Source organism: Anomalospiza imberbis, unplaced genomic scaffold, assembly GCF_031753505.1.
Source record: "Anomalospiza imberbis isolate Cuckoo-Finch-1a 21T00152 unplaced genomic scaffold, ASM3175350v1 scaffold_51, whole genome shotgun sequence".
Lineage (NCBI taxonomy): Eukaryota > Metazoa > Chordata > Aves > Passeriformes > Viduidae > Anomalospiza > Anomalospiza imberbis.
Genome location: NW_027100119.1, coordinates 365,291 through 382,750, shown reverse-complemented (window position 1 = coordinate 382,750; position 17,460 = coordinate 365,291). Strand labels below are relative to the sequence as shown.

The following is a 17,460-nucleotide window of genomic DNA, read 5'->3' as shown; positions in this document are numbered from 1 at the left end:
CCGCGCCCTGCGCTGCTGCCTGGGCCCAGCCCTGTGCTGTTCCGGGCTCCTGCCGGCCAGGTCCCCTGTCACTGCCCTGTGCCTTTCAGGTTCTTGAGTGCCTGAACTTGAGTGAACGCGGTGCTAAGAGAATCCTGCAAATCTTGTCAAGGCACCTGCGGAGCGAGTGCAGGGAGAGGCGTCGCCTGGCGCTCAGGGCCCTTCTTGTGCTCATCGATGATCCCTTGATGGTGAGAAGGGGGCAGCGGCTGAGGCTGCGCTTGGGAATGCAGTCGCTTGGGCTTGGCTGGGCTTTGGGCGCTGGGGCAGCTGCTCCCAGCTCTCCTGCCTCCTGGTTAAACTGTCCAAGTGCTTCGGAACAGCCCTTTGGCCTCTAGGCCCTGCGGCAGCAGGATGGCATTTCACAAACTTGTGTTCCGCACAGAGCGAAAAAATGTGGAGCCTGACTGAAAGTCTTGTGGAGCTCCTGTGGGACGCAGATGGAGAGATAGTCAGCATGACAGTCAGGCTCCTCAGCTTTATCTTCTGGGACAAGGCCATGCTGATACCCAGCCCCATCGCACTGCAGCTGGTTGAGGCGCTCCTGCCACTCTTTGACCACGTAAGGCTCGCTGCCCCCAGCCACGGCCACTGACTGCTGCCTGGACACTTTGTGCCCTGTGGATTTGCAGGCCTGAGCCAAGCTGAGCCCCGTGCAGCCGATGCTGAGGTCTTTTTTTCTTCCTTTCATACAGGACAATAGCCATGTGCAGCTGCTCTCCATACTGCTCTTCCAAACATTGGTGTCTCTTCCACTGGAAAAGGAAGAAAAGGCCCTGAAGACACACGTGCGCCAGAGCCTGCTGCCACTCTTCTTCCACTGCCATGATGAGAATCAGCATGTGGCACAGGTGAGGACTCATGGGCTGCTGCTGTCCCCCTGGGAGGGGGCTCAGCTGCCTCCTGCCCTAGCGCCTCGTGGGCTGCAGCCTCCTCCAGGCCTTGGCACAGAGACACAGGGACACAGGTCCTGCGCCCTGGGCTGTGGGGCCATCTCCGCATCTCTGCTGCTCTCCAGGTTTCTCAGGAAACGCTGCTTTGTGTGGCTGAGTTCCTGAAGAGGAGGGATCTTCAAAAACTGGTGAAGAACAAGAAGCTGTGGAAGTTCACCGAGTGCCTGGTAAGGACGGCCTGGAAGTGCCAGCCTCAGGCTGGAGAAGCCCCCTGAGCGCGGTGCTCAGTGTGTGGGCTGGCAGCTGTGCCCCTGCCCGCTGCTGCACCCAGAGGCTGCGCGGGCTCTTCTCCAGGCTCCCGTGGGCCCGAGCCGGGGCCGATGGAGCCCCGGCCCGGCGGGGCCGCGGGGCGGGGCGGCGCCGCGGCTCCCGGGGCAGCAGCCGCCCCTCTGCCCCCTCCAGAGCCCGGCGCCCGCGGCTGCTGGCCGCGCCTCAGGGCTGTGCGGGCAGGGGAGGCCGGGGCTGGGCGCAGGGAGCGCCCGGCACAGGGGCTGAGCCCGCGCCAACCCTTCCCTCCTGCCGCTCTCTGCAGCTGGCCGACGACAGGAGCCGAGCGGCCGAGCACCTGCGCCGGGCCCTGCAGTACCTGGACAGCCCGCAGCAGTCCCTGCGAGAGGAGGCCATCAGGTTCATCGGTGAGCCGTGAGCCCGGGCTCCCCTTCCCTCCCCGCCCCGCCGCAGCTCGGCCCCAGCCCCGGCTGCTGCCCCGGCAGCGCCATCCGGGCCCGGCGCCGTGGAGCCCCGCCTGGCCTCGGCGCTGCTGCCGCCCTCTCGCAGCCGTGCCCTGGGCCGGCAGCGTGCGGCAAGGGCCCGGGCTGAGCCCTGCCGGGCCAGGAGGCCGTGTGGCCACAGGGCTGGCAGCGCCGCTGGCAGGGAGCTGTGCCGCTGGGCCGTGACAGGCTCTGTGTTCACAGGGATGGCCGGGCAGCACCTCAGGGGGAAGAAGGAAGAGCTCCAGCTCATCTGTGAGGGTGAGTGAGGGCAGCGGGCTGTCAGCGGGGGCTGGCGGGGGAGCTGCAAGCCCTGCCCCGGCTGCCGAGGGCTCTGCTCCCTGTGCGGACGAGGGGCGGTGTGGGCAGAGCACACAGAGACGTCAGGGCCACCTGGGGGATTCGTGGCCAGCAGCTTCGGGCTGATCCTGTTGGTCCCTGCTCCCTGCTGGCCATGGCTAGAGCCGGCTGGCACGGCCCTGGAACGGGGGTCTCCTCGGGTCCCCTCAGATCCGGGAACTGACCATGGCTCTGTTCCTCTCTCTTTCAGCCCTTGAAGGCATGGCAGATGACATCAGCGTCGCCGTCGGAAGCCTGGCAATTCAAACACTGTACGTCCTCCAGGCAGTAGAGAGAGCTCGATATTCCATCTTCGACAGCCTGCATGATCAGCTCCACAGGGCATGGAGGACACGGCCTCGTCTCTCAGGGCTCAGCTGGCTGCACTGCTGGAGCTCTGCAGAGAGCTGATCCCAGAAGCTCTGTCTGCTGGGGCCACCTGAGCCAGAAGCAATGTTTCATTTGTTCAACATTGTTCTTTCCTTATTTTCCTTTTTCCTTAGCATAAAAATGTAGGATATGTTGTAATAGACAGACTCCCAGGATCTTTCATTTGCTGCCCAGGGTCTGCAGAGCACAGGGGTAGAGGGGAAAACGGGTCCTTGTGCTCAGCAAGCGGCCCAGGCCAGCAGTGGGGAAGGGAAAAGTAGCCCCTTGGCCTTTGCTGGTTCTGCTGAAGCCTTTGTGCTGGCGACAGAGTGGCTGTGCAGGGCCGGAGCTGCGGGGATCCCTGTCAGACCGGTGCCTGGAGATGGCCACAAGCCCTCTCCCAGCCAGGAAGCGCCATCTGTGTCCTCCTGCCCGTGTGTTGCTGGCTGCACACCCGGGCAATGTGTAGATGCAATGATTTCTGTTGCACGTCCTGACCAGTATAAAGTAACGCCTTTGATTCTCTAACCCTGAATTTGCTGTTGGAGATGTTTCATTTTCAAACAGTTTCAGTGACAAAGGGACCCCCCCGACTGAAGATGGGATCCTCAAAGCTCACCCCCCCTCCCAGATGGGAGGAGAAAACAGCCTTGGCCCTTTGCTGGAGGGGGGCACCCAGTAATCAGTGGAGGCTCCAAAATCAGCCCCCAGTCCCCTCCCCACTTCTAAAGACATAGAACACGTTGCCCCCCAGCCCTCCCGTATACCCTCTCATTCCAAAATGCTCCCACACCCCCAAGATGCCCTGAAGCTCCCCCAGCCACTATAGTCCCTGCAAAGCCCCCCGAGAAATTGCCCCGGACCCCCTGATACCCCTTCCCACTTCCAAACACAAGGAGCCAGTCATGACACAGCTCCCCAAATCCCTCCAACCTCCCCTTTCCCCAAATTCCCCCAGCACTTCCAGATCCTCCAGGCCCCTTGGCCCTGTAGCCTCTTGAAAATCCCACCAGCCCACCGTAGGATGCCCCGAGCCCCCCCTGCACCTCCAGACACGTAGAGCCAGTCATCCAGCAGTGCAGCTGCATGGCTGAGGGGGCTGCAGGGGCTGTTTTGGGGGTGCAGCTGCTGCCAGCCTCCCCTGCAAAGGCTGAAGCTCCGCAGGTCTTTGGTCAGGATGCCCTGGCCAGCTCCCACCTGAAGACCACCAGCGTGTCCCCTCAGGCCATGGCCGTGTGTGAGTGAAATTGCAGGGGGGCAGGGGGGAGAATAAGGGTTTGTTTGAGGTCAGGGAATGTGATATGGGGCTTGGGGGGGCTTTGGGGAAGTTATGGGCAGCTGGGGTGGGGTCTTTGGGGGAGTTACAGGCAGCTGCGGGGTTGAAACAGGGGTTGGGAGGTCTCTGGGGCGTTTCTAGGGGCTGACAGGAGGGTTTGGGGGAGCTCTGGCGATGTTCCGGAAGTCTGGGGGACGTGACATGGGAGTTTGGGCTTTAAATCTGCCCTGGGTGAAGAACTTAATATTTATAATCCTGTTAGAAATGAACAGGCTTTTTGACACAATTAAATGGGGACAAAGTCTTCAAAGCAAAAAGAAACTTTGTTGCTATTTGGCACCAAAGGAGTACACAGAAGCTTGATGAGTTCAAGAGAGAAAAAGAGTTAATTTTATTTCTGACTTTGCAATATATAGAATTCTAAAAGTGGCAGTAGATTGGAGGATGAAATTGCCACTTCTGTAACCACACTGGTCAAACTAACAGTCTATTAATTTTCTCCTCCCACAAAGAAGAATGTAAAACAATTATTATTTGCATGAACAGTGCATGAGAACTTTAGTAGAAATATGTAAACATTATCAGAAGGCTAAGGAAGTTTTATGAGAACTTTAAAACTTTCAAAAGAACTATAAAAGAAAACTTAACACTTTTAAAAATGAGGGCAACAACTGTTCATTCATACCGATTCAGCCGAGCCGAATTTGCATGTCCCTCCCGAGAGCAGAACACACACACCTTCCAACAAAGTGGAAAATTTTCGGGCATTTCCCGGCTGGGGCAGTCCCTGTCCCCTTTCCCATTGGCTCGGTACTGGGGCACTTCCATTCTCTCCTGACCACCTGCTTTTCTGTCTACTCCCCCATCATCTGAATTCCTTTTTAGTCAGGGCTTCAACCCCGCCCCTCTCCAGCAACACCCAACAAACCAACCAGAACATATCCAAACCACAAACAACAACACATAGAACCAACAGCTTTCATTCTTTAGCTGAATAATCTTTTGGCTTCAGCAAAATGTCACCTCGTCTCTCACAATCCTATAAAGTCTTTGTTCTTCTTCCCTAAGTTCAGGAGTTTAGCATGGCCTTGGCTGAGGAGCAGTCCATGTCAATCAGTAAAGCTCACTAAAAATATCAATTGATTTAGCTAGTTGAAATGATCGTGGATCGTGTGTTTTATAGAGGGCACGTAATGAGGGGGACATGATGGGCAGATCGGGAAGTCCCGAGTACCTTCCAAGTAGCTCAGCCAAGGGGGAAAGGGAATGAAAGAAAATGCAGTCGGGAAAGAAGAAAAGAAGGCTACTTGATCCAAGTGATTGGGAGACTGCGTTGGACACACGCCTGATGCACGCTCTCCCTTTATGCCAATCAAGGGACTTTTACAGGACTCCTCTGTCTCCTTTCTGCACACCACCCTCTAGCCACGTAAATTTGACGCTCTGAGAGCTGTCAGACCTTCACCAGAAGCTGTCAGACATTCACCAGGAGCTGTCAGACCTTCAAAGGAGCTCTCCGACCTTCAGCAGGAGCTGTCAGACCTTCACTAGGAGCTGTCACACCTTCACCTGGAGCTGTCACAGCTTCAGCAGGAGCTGTCAGACCTTCACCAAGACCTGTCACACCTCCAGCAGGGGCTGTCACGCCTTCACCAGGAGATGTCAGACCTTCACCAGAAGCTATCACACCTTCAGCAGGAGCTCTCTGACCTTCAGGAGGAGCTATCAGACCTAAACAAGACCTGTCAGACTGACAGCAGGAGCTGTCAGAACTTCGGCAGGAGCTGTCTCAACCTCACTAGGAGTTGTCCCACCTTCACCAGGAGCTGTCACACCTTCAGCAGGAGCTGTCAGATTATCAGAAGGAGCTGTCAGACCTCCAGCAGGAGCTGTCACACCTTCAGCAGGAGCTGTCAAACATTCACCTGGAGATGTCACACTTTCACCAGGAGCTGTCACACCTTCAGCAGGAGCTGTCGAACATTCACCAGGAGGTGTCAGACCTTCAGCAGGAGCTGTCAGACCTTCACCAGGAGTTTTCACATGTTCACCAGGAGCCGTCAGAACTTCACCAGGAGCTGTCACACCTTCACCAGAAGCTGCCAGACCTTCAGAAGGAGCTGTCACACTTTCAGCAGGACCTGTCACACCTTAACCAGGAGCTGTCACACCTTCACTAGGAGCTGTCACAAATTCAGCAGGAGCTGTCAGACCTTCAGTAGGAGCTGTCAGACCTTCAGCAGGAGTTGTCAGACCTTTGGCAGGAATGGTCAGAATTTAGGAGGAGCTGTCAGACCTTCACCAGGAGCTGTCACACCTTCACCAGAAGCTGCCAGACCTTCAAGAGGAGCTTTCAGTCTTTCACCAGGAGCTGTCACACCTTCAGAAAGAGCTGTCAGACCTTCAGCAGGAGCTGTCAGACCTTCAGTAGGAGCTGCCAGACCTTCACCAGGAGCTGTCAGACCACCAGGATGAGCCGTCACACCTTCAGAAGGAGCTGTCACAGCTTCAGCAAGAGCTGTCAGACCTCCAGCAGGAGCTGTCAGATTTTTACCAGAAGCTGTCCAACCTTCACTAGGAGGTTTCATAACTTCACCAGGAGCTGTCAGACCTTCACTAGGAGCTGTCACACCTTCACCAGGAAGTGTCACACCTTCAGCAGAAGCTGTCAGACCTTCACTAGGAGCTGTCAGACCTTTGGCAGGAGCTGAAAGACCTTAACCAGGCTCATACTGGGAGTGACTGGTCTCATACCGGGTGTAGCCGCTCCCGACCTCAAGACCCCATGATGTCCCCCTAAGGCCCGCCACGGTGGATCTTTGGAGCCCTGCCAGCTCCAAATATCCCCCGCAAAAAACCCCAAACCCAGGCAGCCCCAGGATATTTGGGCCGAGCTCCCCCTCCCCGGGCACCTGCGGGATGGGGGCGATGCTCCCGGGGTGCTGCGAGCTCAGGCAGCGCCAGGGCCACGCGATTCCTTCTCTCCTCTCCTCCGGCTGCTCCCTGCTGCCGCTGCGCCTCTTCCTCCCTCCCTCCTCCTCCTCCCCCGCTCCGGGATCCTGAACCATGAGGGGAAAGGAGCGAGGAAAGGGCAGAACCGTGAGGGGAAAGGAGCGAGGAAAGGGCGGAACCGTGAGGGGAAAGGAGCGAGGAAAGAGCGGAACCGTGAGGGGAAAGGAGTGGGGCCAAGGGGACGCGCTGTCCTAAAAAAGCCCGGTTTGGTTTAAAATCACCCAAAAGGGCATCAAATGCAACCTACATCCACATGGTTCGGCCTGACATCAGCCAAATGGGATTAAAAGTATCCAAAGGGCTCTAAAATCCAAACAATGGGGTCTAAAATTGCCTCAAATGTTTTAAAAGACACATGAAATGGCTTAAAATCACCCTTAAATCCCTCAAATGAAGTTAAAATACACCCTGAAAGTACCTGCTTTGGCCTAAAATCACCTTAATGGCTTGGTTTGACCTAAAATTGCCCAAAGAAGCAAAAAAAAACTACTTAAATGGACCATAAATCACAAAAAAGGGACCTAAAATCATGCACACAAGATTAAGATTCACCCATATGGACCTAAAATCACCCAAAGGGATCTGAAATCCCCCGTAAACCCCACCAGATTCGGCCTCAAATCAGCCATAGGGGCTGAAAATCCACCTGAAAAGGCTCGGGATCCCCGCAAGGGATCTGAAGCCCACCCTAAACCTGCCCGGTTCGGCCCAAAATCCCCCAAAGGGGCCGAGCCCGAGGCCGAGCCCAGGATCGGCTCCGGGGTCGCTCCGGGACCTCCGCGTCCGCTCCGGGCAGTTTTGGCCGCGGCCCCGGATGGGCCTGGGCGGGACCGGGAGGGACCAGGGAGGGCTCGGGAGGGGTTTGGGCATTTGGGGCTTTTTTGGGCTTTTGGGAATTGTGTTGGGAGTTTACAGGGAATTGTTGGGGTTTTTGGGGAGAATTATTGGGTTTGGAGGCAGTTGGGGAATTTTGGGGAGTTTGGATTTTGAGGGGTTTTATTGGTGCTTTGAGGGGGAAGTTGTTTTCCTGGGGGTATTTGGGGCTAATTGAAATTTTTTCTGTTTTCTTTTGACTTTTGGAAGGTTTTACTGGGATTTTGTGGGGATTTTGTGGGATCCTCTGGAATTATTTCTGTGTTCTCTTGGAATGTTTAGGGGATTTGGAGGCATTTTATTGGAATTGTGGGGGCATTTAGTGGGATTCTTTGGGGATTTGGGTTTGTTAGGAATTTTAGCGGGGATTTTACGGGGGGTTTTGTGGGTTTTTTTGGGTGTTGCCAAGATTTCTTTGGGTCTCGTGAGGATTTTGTGGGGCTTGTTGTGGTTTTGGAGACATTTTTGGGGGGGGATTTGTGGGGTTTAATTGGGATTTTGTGGGTATTTATTGGGATTCGAGGGTGTTCTAATGGGAATTTGTGAAATTTAATTGTGATTTCATGAGGTTTATTGAGACTTTCAGGGGTTTAAAGGAGACTTTGGTGCCTCTCAGCCCTTCCTTACACCCTGGGACAACTCCAAAGCCCCCCAAAATTCCACTAAAACACCCCAGAAATCCCCCCAGAATCCCAATAAAACCCTCCAAAACCCCAAAGAATCCAACAAAATCACAGTGAAACCCACTGTGAAAATTAAAAAAAAACTCCCAAAAATTTCAGTAAACCCCCCCAAAAAAACCCCACAAAACCCTAAAAAAATAATCGAAATCCTCAATTCCACAAAACCCTGCAAAGTCCCATAACCCCACAAAGCCAGTAATTCTCTCTAAAATCCAGTAATTCCCCCTAAGCTACCAACAAAATCCCCCAACGCCCAAAAATGCTGCCAAAATCCCCCCAAAATCCCCCCAGAGCGCCCCAGACTCACCGGGGGCAGTCCTGGATCAGGGGGCACCGGCCGGTGGAACAGGAGCCACCTCAGGGGGCCCGCGGAGCTTTTTGGGGAGGGGGCACCATGGGAAACCCCCCAAAAATGGGGGGGGGGGGGGAACCCTGTGGCACCCCCTCCCCAGAAAGCCCTCTCCCCCGGTTCAGGAATAGCCAAATTCAAGAAAATGTAAACCAGGCTTGACTTTCCAGAAATTATTTTTGGCCGGGTTTAGCTGCACCCTCCAGGCTCAGGATCACCGGTGTATTTGCAGGTTTTGCTCTGCATCATCAGCCTGCCCAGACTCTGCTCGGTGTTTCACAAATGGAGAAGACAATGGATATTGTGCCAAGCTTCCTTGCAAACAGCAACACCTGCATCAGCATGACAGAAAAGAAGGAAAAAAAAAAAAAAAAGAAAATACTCACCGGTTAGAACAGAGCCAGTGTCCCACCATCTTCCCCTCCACTGTTATTATAGAGGCAAACCTGGGCCTAAAGCTTCCACCTCTCAGTTCCTGATGCTGTTTGACTTCAGCCTTGACTCCCCCTGATCTACCTGACTGCCGTCCAAGTGGGGCTGGGGATCCTCAGCCTGGAAAGAGGAGACACTGGGGAGGCCTCAGTGCAGCTCTGCAGGACTGGAAGGGTCCCACAGGAAAGACGGGGACAGTGTTCAGCCGGGCCCGTGGCAACAGGACAAGGGGGGATGGCTTTCAGCTGCAGGAGGCTGATTGAAGTTGGATCTGAGGGAGCTGCTCTTTTACACGGAGGCTGCTGAGGCACTGGCCCAGGCTGTGGATGCCCCATCCTTGGCAACAGGGCTGTGAGCAGCATGGGCTGGGGAAGATTGCTCAGCTCGGAACAAGATGCTCTTTAGATCCACTGTGATGTCACAGATGTGATGTTCCAGCAGGAACTTCCAGCGTCCAGCAAAGAGCACAACACAACCACTGGCCCTTGTGTCAGCCCACCCTGTGCCAGCCCTCGTGCCAGCTCACCCTTCACCATGTTCCCTGTCACTCTTCTCGTCACCTGCGCCCTGATACTCCCATCAGTCCTGAAAGCTCTCTGTTGCCTGGATTTTGTCATCCGTCCCTGCAGGATGCTCACATTTGTCCTGAGGAAGGTACAGTGCCATTCCATGGAGGTGGACACCCCCCAGCTGCCCGGCTGGGCTGGAGTTCTGTGGGGATGGGGTGGGACAGGGACCCCACTCTGAGGTGTTGCTACCTCTGCAGGCTGTCACCGAGAGAGAGGACGAGATGGAGGTGGACATGCAGGCTGATAGAGAGGAGGACATGGAAGTGGATGGAGAAGAGAGTGGAGACAATGCGATGGAGGTGGACATGGAGATTGATACAGAGGAGAAGATGGAAGTGGATGGAGAAGAGAGTGGAGAGGAAGAGATGGAGGTGGACATGCAGATGGATACAGAGGAGGAGATGGAAGTGGATGGAGAAGAGAGTGGAGAGGAAGAGATGGAGGTGGACATGGAGATTAATACAGAGGAGGAGATGGAAGTGGATGGAGAGGAGACTGGAGAGGAAGAGATGGAGGTGGACATGCAGATGGATAGAGAGGAGGAGATGGAAGTGGATGGAGAAGAGACTGGTGAAGAAGAGATGGAGGTAGATGTGGAAGAGGAGATGGACGTGGAAATGGAAGAGTACCTTGAGGACATGGACATTGATGAGAAAGATGAGGAAGAGGCCATGATCTTGGGATGAAGAGCAATACCAGCAGCAGGACAGGCATGTGGTCCCCACAGGCAGAGCGGGTCCCCTGCTGCCAGGCTGGGACTGGGCTGGGTGGTCCCTGCTCAGGGATGTGGGACCCGGTGCATTGGGTTCTGGTGGCCATCCCCAGCCTGTGCTGCGCTTGCTGGGCCAGCCTGGGGGCACATGGAAGAGCCCTCTCTGCCTGATTGGAGTGACTGTGCCTCTTGCTTTTCCTCAAGGACCGATGGAGATCCCGGACAGAGATGCCACCCTTTTGTACATACGTTGTAGAGTTTGTTGTTGTCTTTAGGCTATAGGTTTTAGGGCTTCTTTTTGTCTTCTGTAAATACGCCTCATAGACTTTTGTTAGATATGTTCTTGGGTATATACGTTCCATAGATAGTTGTTGTTACAAATATTCTTACAATGTAAATGTGTTCTGTGTTTTCTTTGCTGTTTTTCTGAAAATAAACAAGCTTTATTTTTCACACCCCAGTTCTCTTTCCATTTGCTTCAGGCACAGGTAGCATTTGCAAAGTTGTGGTTTCCGCTTGCTCCAGGTTCCCAGGGCTGGAGGTCGGTGGGGGCACAGCCACAAGCTTTTGTTTGGGGGCAATATTGGGAAGGGGGTGGGAGAGGGGGCACAGGGGGAGGTGGGACCCACTGAGGCTCCCCCAGGTCACCCCAGGACCCCCAGGCCCCGTCCCAGCCCCCCCAGTTCCCTCCACAGCCCCGGCTGAGGGGGGCTCAGCCCAGGAGCTGCCGTCGTTCGGGGCTCCCCCGAGGGCAGCCGCCAACGGGAGAGCTCCCGGCTCGGAGAGGCCCCAGCAGAGGAGGGGATCTTGTCCCTCCTCGAGGGCCCTGAAGGGTCTTCAGGCCCCTCTGAAGAGGAGTTTTTCTCTTTTTAGGGATGTTTGGGGGGACCTCACCCCTCCAAGGGTGTTTTTTCCTCCCCATTTTCAGGTGTTTGTGGGGCCACAGCCCCACAAGCCCCTTTTCAGGGGTGATCATGACAGCTTTAAGTGACATTTTTCTGGGGGACTCACTCCAAGCCGCTGTAGGGGATGTTTTGCCCCCCAGGGTGGATTTTTGGGGTTTAAGGGCCCCCGCTCTGGTCGGGTCCCACTCTAACTCCCCTGAAGAGGCCAACACCACTCCTGCTGATTCTGGCAGCGGAGCCCTGGGAGGGTTGTAAGAGTTGAAATTTTTAAATTTCATTTTTATTCTATTTTATTTAAATTCAAATTTATTGATTTTTAGTTTTATTATAACTCGTTGAGAGGACAGCAAGGACATTCAAGGGCAGGAACATTTTTTCCTGGCTGGTGACTGGAATTTCAGACCCTGGCAGTGTGTGCAGCACCACACAGACTGGGATCAAACATGGGCTGAGATCACCTGGACTGAGATCCTATGGACTGGGACCATATGGAATGGGACCATAGGGATCAGGACGGTACACACTGGGATAAACTGGGTTGAGATTCTATGGACTGGGACCACATCGACTGGGATTGCACAGACTGGGATCCCATGGACTGGGAAAAAGCATTGGCTACCATTGGCTACCATCCACATAGAAAGGTGGCCACCTCAAGTTGTCTTGATCCTTTTTGGGTGTCCCATCCCCCTCTTTCCCCCGCCTTCCCCATCGTTCCCCCAATCCCCGCTCCCCTCCCCCGTGTTTGGTTTTGGGGGTTCCAGGCCCCTCCTGCTCCGTGGGGGGGTCCCAATCCCTCTTTGGTTTAATTTGGGGCCCCCAACCCCTTCTCACCGCGACCCCCGCGGCCGGGGGGGCTCTCAGCACCACCAGTGCCACCAGTCCGGCCCCAGCTGCCCCCGCACGCCCCATCCCCATCCCCAGGGTCACCTCCCCCCTCCCCAAATTCCGCTCCCGGGGAGCGCTGGGCGCTGCGGGTCCGCCTGGCGACTGAGGAGTCATCGAGAACAAGCGCTCTGATTGGCTAGAAATGGCCCCGCGCAGTCTCTGATTGGCTAGCGCATTGAGAAGCGTTTTGATCTGCCTGGCAACCGATGAGCAGCGCTATCGCAGGCGCTGATTGCCTGAAAATCGCCGGCCCGGCAACTGAGTTGTCAGCAGCGCCGCGCGCTCTGATTGGCCAGGAGCTGTTTTGGGGTGGGGACGGGGGGAACTGGTGACCCCCAGGAGCCCCCCGGCTTTGGGGGTTTCCATCCCCCCTCGGCCCTCGGGGCGGCCCTGGGGCCACCCCAACACCCCCAAAGTGGGGAGGGTCCCCGGAGCCGTTTGGATCCCCCAAAAATGGGCTGGAAGCGGCAGGAGCCGCCCCACAAAGGGATTGAAGGGTCCGGTCCGGGAATGGGGGAGGCTCCGGGGATGGCTCCCATCCGGATCGGGGCGGGCTGGGATTGAGGGAGGGTCCGTTCAGCGACTGGGGAGGGGTCTGGGACTGGGTCAGGGGCTGGCATTGGGGAGGGTTTGGGAATTGGGGAGGGTCTGGGATTGAGGGGATTGCTCCATCCCGGGATTGGGGCAGGGTCGCTCCCTGGGGGAGGGGTCCATTATTGGGCCAGGGCCTCTCCCCTTCCCGAGCCCAATCCCGTTCCTGATCCTGTTCCCGATCCCAATCCCATTCCCATTTCTGTTCCCGTTCCCGATCTCATTCCCGACCCCGATCCCACTCCCATTCCCGATCCCGATCCTGTTCCCAGTCCCGGTCCCGCCGCTGTTTCCAGGAAATGGCTCTGCTCTCAACCCCGACCCCAAACCCAGCGGGTCAAACACCCCAGATCCTGGGGTCAACTCTCCCCGACCCCAAATCCTGGGGGTTCAAACACTGGGGGGGGTCAAACACCCTCAAACCCAAACTCTGGGATGTCAAGCCCTACCCCCCCCCCCAGCCCCAAACCCCAAATTTTAGGATCAAACCCTCCAAATCCCAGATCCTGGGGTGTCAAACACTCCCCAATTCCCAAACGATGGGGTTAAATACCCCTGATTTTGCTGATGCAAAAAAATGTCTCAGAAATTCAGCCAGCTTGTTCACCTTTTTTGTCAACTTCTTTTCAGGGTTGGACGACCTGGTTGCGACAGCGGAACCCTTCTAAAAGACGGATGCTAAGAGACATAACCGGTGCTGTGGGAACAGGATTGGGAATTCTAAATAGCATTGATTCAGAAGTATTAATGAACACATTGGCTGCCACCACTAGATTTGACCAAATTCCAACAACCACTGCAGTCGTCCTTCTTGGCCTTGGGAAGACATCAGCGCTTGCTATCAAACATATTACCAAGTTGGGAGGAAGCAAGCGTAAATGATCACAAATTGGTAATTGATGCACTCGGTGCCACACAAAAGAACGTTTCTTTAGCTCTCAGCTGTATCCAGGCTCAATTAGGGATGCAGTCGGTTGCTGCCTCGATTATAAGAGAAGGTGAAGAAGGCACTTTTCCTACTGAGATTCGGAAAATAGTTTGGGACAGCGCCGCTGATTTTAAAAAGGAATTCCAATCCCGGTGGAACCTAGTGAACTTTACCTATGACCCCATCACAAACATAGCCACAGCTTTGGTGTTAACCGTACGTGATGCCTCAAGTGCGTTTGGTATTCCCCATCATTGCACTAGGACTGGGACACATATGGAGCCACTGGGAATGTGCTGGGGGCAACTGGGACCACGCTGGGGGCAACTGGGGACAAGGGTGAGTGACTGGGGCCCTGCTGGCAGAGACTGGGATCATACTGGACTCATACTGGGATCTTACTGGGAGTGACTGGGACTATTCTGGGGGCAAGTGGGAGAACTGGGAAAACACTGGATGGCACTGGGAACAACGGGAACAGTGCTGGGGGCAAATTGTATCATAACGGGGAATGACTGTCAGCAACTGGGCTCCTGCTGGGAGCAGCCCCTGGCGGCCCCGGGAGCCCCGCACCCCTTTCCCGGCCATGCCGCCCCTCCAGCCCCAGCACCCCCCATTGCTGGGGTGCCGGCACTGCCAGGGGTCCCCCCCCTCTCGGGTTCCCCGCTGGGGCTTCTGGGGCTCTCCTCTCTCGGGGCTCCCGCTCAGGGCAGCCGCGGCTCTCCCGGGGCTCCCCAAAACCGGTGTCCCCCCGACGGGGCTCTGCCGCCACCCACACTGGGATCCCCCAAAAACACCTCTCGGGGACCCCCGATGTCCCCCCGAGGGCCAGCTGCGGCTCGGCTTTGGAGCCCTGCCAGCTCCAAACATCCCTCCCAAAGAACCCGAACCCAGGCACCCCCCAGGATATTTGGGCCGAGCTCCCCTTCCCCGGGCACCTGCGGGATGGGGGCGATGCTCCCGGGGTGCTGCGAGCTCAGGCAGCGCCAGGGCCACGCGATTCCTTCTCTCCTCTCCTCCGGCTGCTCCCTGCTGCCGCTGCGCCTCTTCCTCCCTCCCTCCTCCTCCTCCCCCGCTCCGGGATCCTGAACCATGAGGGGAAAGGAGCGAGGAAAGGGCAGAACCGTGAGGGGAAAGGAGCGAGGAAAGGGCGGAACCGTGAGGGGAAAGGAGCGGGGCCAAGGGGACGCGCTGTCCTAAAAAAGCCCGGTTTGACCCAAAATCACCCAAAAGGGCATCAAATGCAGCCTACATCCACATGGTTCGGCCTGACACCAACCAAATGGGATTAAAAGTATCCAGAGGGCTCTAAAATCCAACCAAAGGGGCTTAAAACTGCCCCAAGTGTTTTATAGCCCTCAAGAAATGGCTTAAGATCACCCGTAAATCTTTCAAATGTGACTAAAATCCACCCTGAAAGTATCTGGTCCAGCCTAAAATCATCCAAAGGTATCTAAAATCACCAAAATGTCCCTGACACCAACACAAGAAGACCTAAAATCACCCTAAAAAGGCTTGGTTCAACCTAAAATTGCCCAAAGCAGCAAAAAACCCCCTACTTAAATGCACCCAAAATACCCAAAAAAGGGACCTAAAATCACCCACACAGGATTAGGATTCACCCATATGGGCCCAGTTTTTCCTAAACTCACCCAAATGGGCCCCAGCCCCACCCCCATGGGCCTAAAATCATCCAAAGGGGTCTGAAATCCCCCCTAAACCCCACCAGATTCGGCCTCAAATCAGCCACAGGGGCTGAAAATCCACCCAAAAAGGCTCGGGATCCCTGCAAGGGATCTGAAGCCCACCCTAAACCTGCCCGGTTCGGCCCAAAATCCCCCAAAGGGGCCGAGCCCGAGGCCGAGCCCAGGATCGGCTCCGGGGTGGCTCCGGGACCTCCGCGTCCGCTCCGGGCAGTTTTGGCCGCGGCCCCGGAGGGGCCTGGGCGGGACCGGGAGGGACCAGGGAGGGCTCGGGAGGGGTTTGGGCATCTGGGGCTTTTTTGGGCTTTTGGGAATTGTGTTGGGAGTTTACAGGGAATTGTTGGGGTTTTTGGGGAGAATTATTGGGTTTGGAGGCAGTTGGGGGATTTTGGGGAGTTTGGTTTTGAGGGGTTTTATTGGTGCTTTGAGTGGGAAGTTTTTTTCCTGGGGGTATTTGGGGGTTAATTGATTTTTTTTGTGTTTTCTTTTGAATTTTGGAAGGTTTTACTGGGATTTTGTGGGATCCTCTGGAATTATTTCTGGGTTTTATTGGGATTTTTAGGGGATTTGGAGGCAATTTATGGGAATTGTTGGGGCATTTAGTGGGATTCTTTGGGGATTTGGGTTTGTTAGGAATTTTAGTGGGGATTAGGGGGGGTTTTGTAGGTTTTTTTTAGGTTGTTGTCAAGATTTCTTTGGGTCTCGTGAGGATTTTGTGGGGCTTGTTGTGGTTTTGGAGACATTTTTGGGAGGATTTGTGGGGTTTAATTGGGATTTTGTGGGCTTTTTTTGGGATTCGAGGGTGTTCTAATGGGAATTTGTGAAATTTAATTGCGATTTCATGGGGTTTATTGGGACTTTCAGGGGTTTAAAGGAGACTTTGGTGCCTCTCAGCCCTTCCCCACACCCTGGGACAACTCCAAAGCCCCCCAAAATTCCACTAAAACCCCCCAAAATCCCCCAAAAATCCCAATTAAAAACTCCTAAACACCAAAGAATCCCACAAAATCCCAATGGAACCCACCAAAATTAAAAAAAAAAAAACCAAACCAAAAAAAAAAAAAAAAACAAACAAAAAAAAAACCGACCTAAAATTTCAATAAACCCCCCAAAAAATAACCACCCCAAAACCCTAAAAAATCCCTAAAATCCAAAATCCTCAAAACCCACAAAACCCCCATAACCCCACAAACCCAGTAATTCTCTCCAAAATCCAATAATTCCCCCTAATCTCCCAACAAAATCCCCCAAAGCCCATACATGCCGCCAAAATCTCCCCAAAATCCCCCCTGAGCCCCCCAGACTCACCGGGGGCCGTCCTGGATCAGGGGGCACCGGCCGGTGGAACAGGAGCCACCTCAGGGGGCCCGCGGTGCTTTTTGGGGAGGGGGCACCATGGGAGACCCCCCAAAAACGGGGGAGGGGAACCCCTGTGGCACCCCCTCCCCAGAAAGCCCTCTCCCCCAGTTCAGGAATAGCCAAATTCAAGAAAATGTAAACCAGGCTTGACTTTCCAGAAATTATTTTTGGCCGGGTTTAGCTGCACCCTCCAGGCTCAGGATCACCGGTGTATTTGCAGGTTTTGCTCTGCATCATCAGCCTGCCCAGACTCTGCTCGGTGTTTCACAAATGGAGAAGACAATGGATAATGTGCCAAGCTTCCTTGCAAACAGCAACACCTGCATCAGCATGACAGAAAAGAAGGGAAAAAAAAAAAAAGGAAATAATCAGCGGTTAGAACAGAGCCAGTGTCCCACCATCTTCCCCTCCACTGTTATTACAGAGGCAAACCTGGGCCTAAAGCTTCCACCTCTCAGTTCCTGATGCTGTTTGACTTCAGCCTTGACTCCCCCGATCTACCTGACTGCCGTCCAAGTGGGGCTGGGGATGCTCAGCCTGGAAACAGGAGACACTGGGGAGGCCTCCCTGCAGCTCTGCAGGACTGGAAGGGTCCCACAGGAAAGACGGGGACAGTGTTCAGCCGGGCCCGTGGCAACAGGACAAGGGGGGATGGCTTTCAACTGCAGGAGGCTGATTGAAGTTGGATCTGAGGGAGCTGCTCTTTTACACAGAGGCTGCTGAGGCACTGGCCCAGGCTGTGGATGCCCCATCCTTGGCAACAGGGCTGT

At 55.1% G+C, this 17,460-nt stretch overlaps 2 protein-coding genes across 2 annotated transcripts in view; both read left to right on the top strand.

Annotated features, from left to right (window-relative positions):
• The window catches only part of LOC137467048 (serine/threonine-protein kinase pim-1-like), a gene marked incomplete at its 5' end in the record, with an annotated part of 261,655 nt that overhangs the window by 122,188 nt on the left and 122,007 nt on the right, over positions 1–17,460 (top strand). The window lies entirely within an intron of this gene.
• LOC137467051 (uncharacterized) lies at positions 329–2,473 on the top strand. Its single transcript, XM_068178608.1, has 6 exons — positions 329–601; positions 735–890; positions 1,058–1,159; positions 1,525–1,627; positions 1,907–1,963; positions 2,253–2,473. Exons 1-6 carry the CDS (start codon positions 434–436, stop codon positions 2,450–2,452), a joined length of 786 nt encoding a protein of 261 aa, XP_068034709.1. The 5' UTR covers positions 329–433; the 3' UTR covers positions 2,453–2,473.

What these genes read in the sequence shown, in the direction of transcription:
- LOC137467051 (XM_068178608.1), top strand. Translation starts at nt 434, where the DNA reads ATGTGGAGCCTGACTGAAAGTCTTGTGGAGCTCCTGTGGGACGCAGAT. An exon ending in GGAAGTTCACCGAGTGCCTG is followed by an intron (nt 1,160 to 1,524) that starts GTAAGGACGGCC and finishes CGCTCTCTGCAG; the next exon opens with CTGGCCGACGACAGGAGCCG. An exon ending in GCTCCAGCTCATCTGTGAGG is followed by an intron (nt 1,964 to 2,252) that starts GTGAGTGAGGGC and finishes TCTCTCTTTCAG; the next exon opens with CCCTTGAAGGCATGGCAGAT.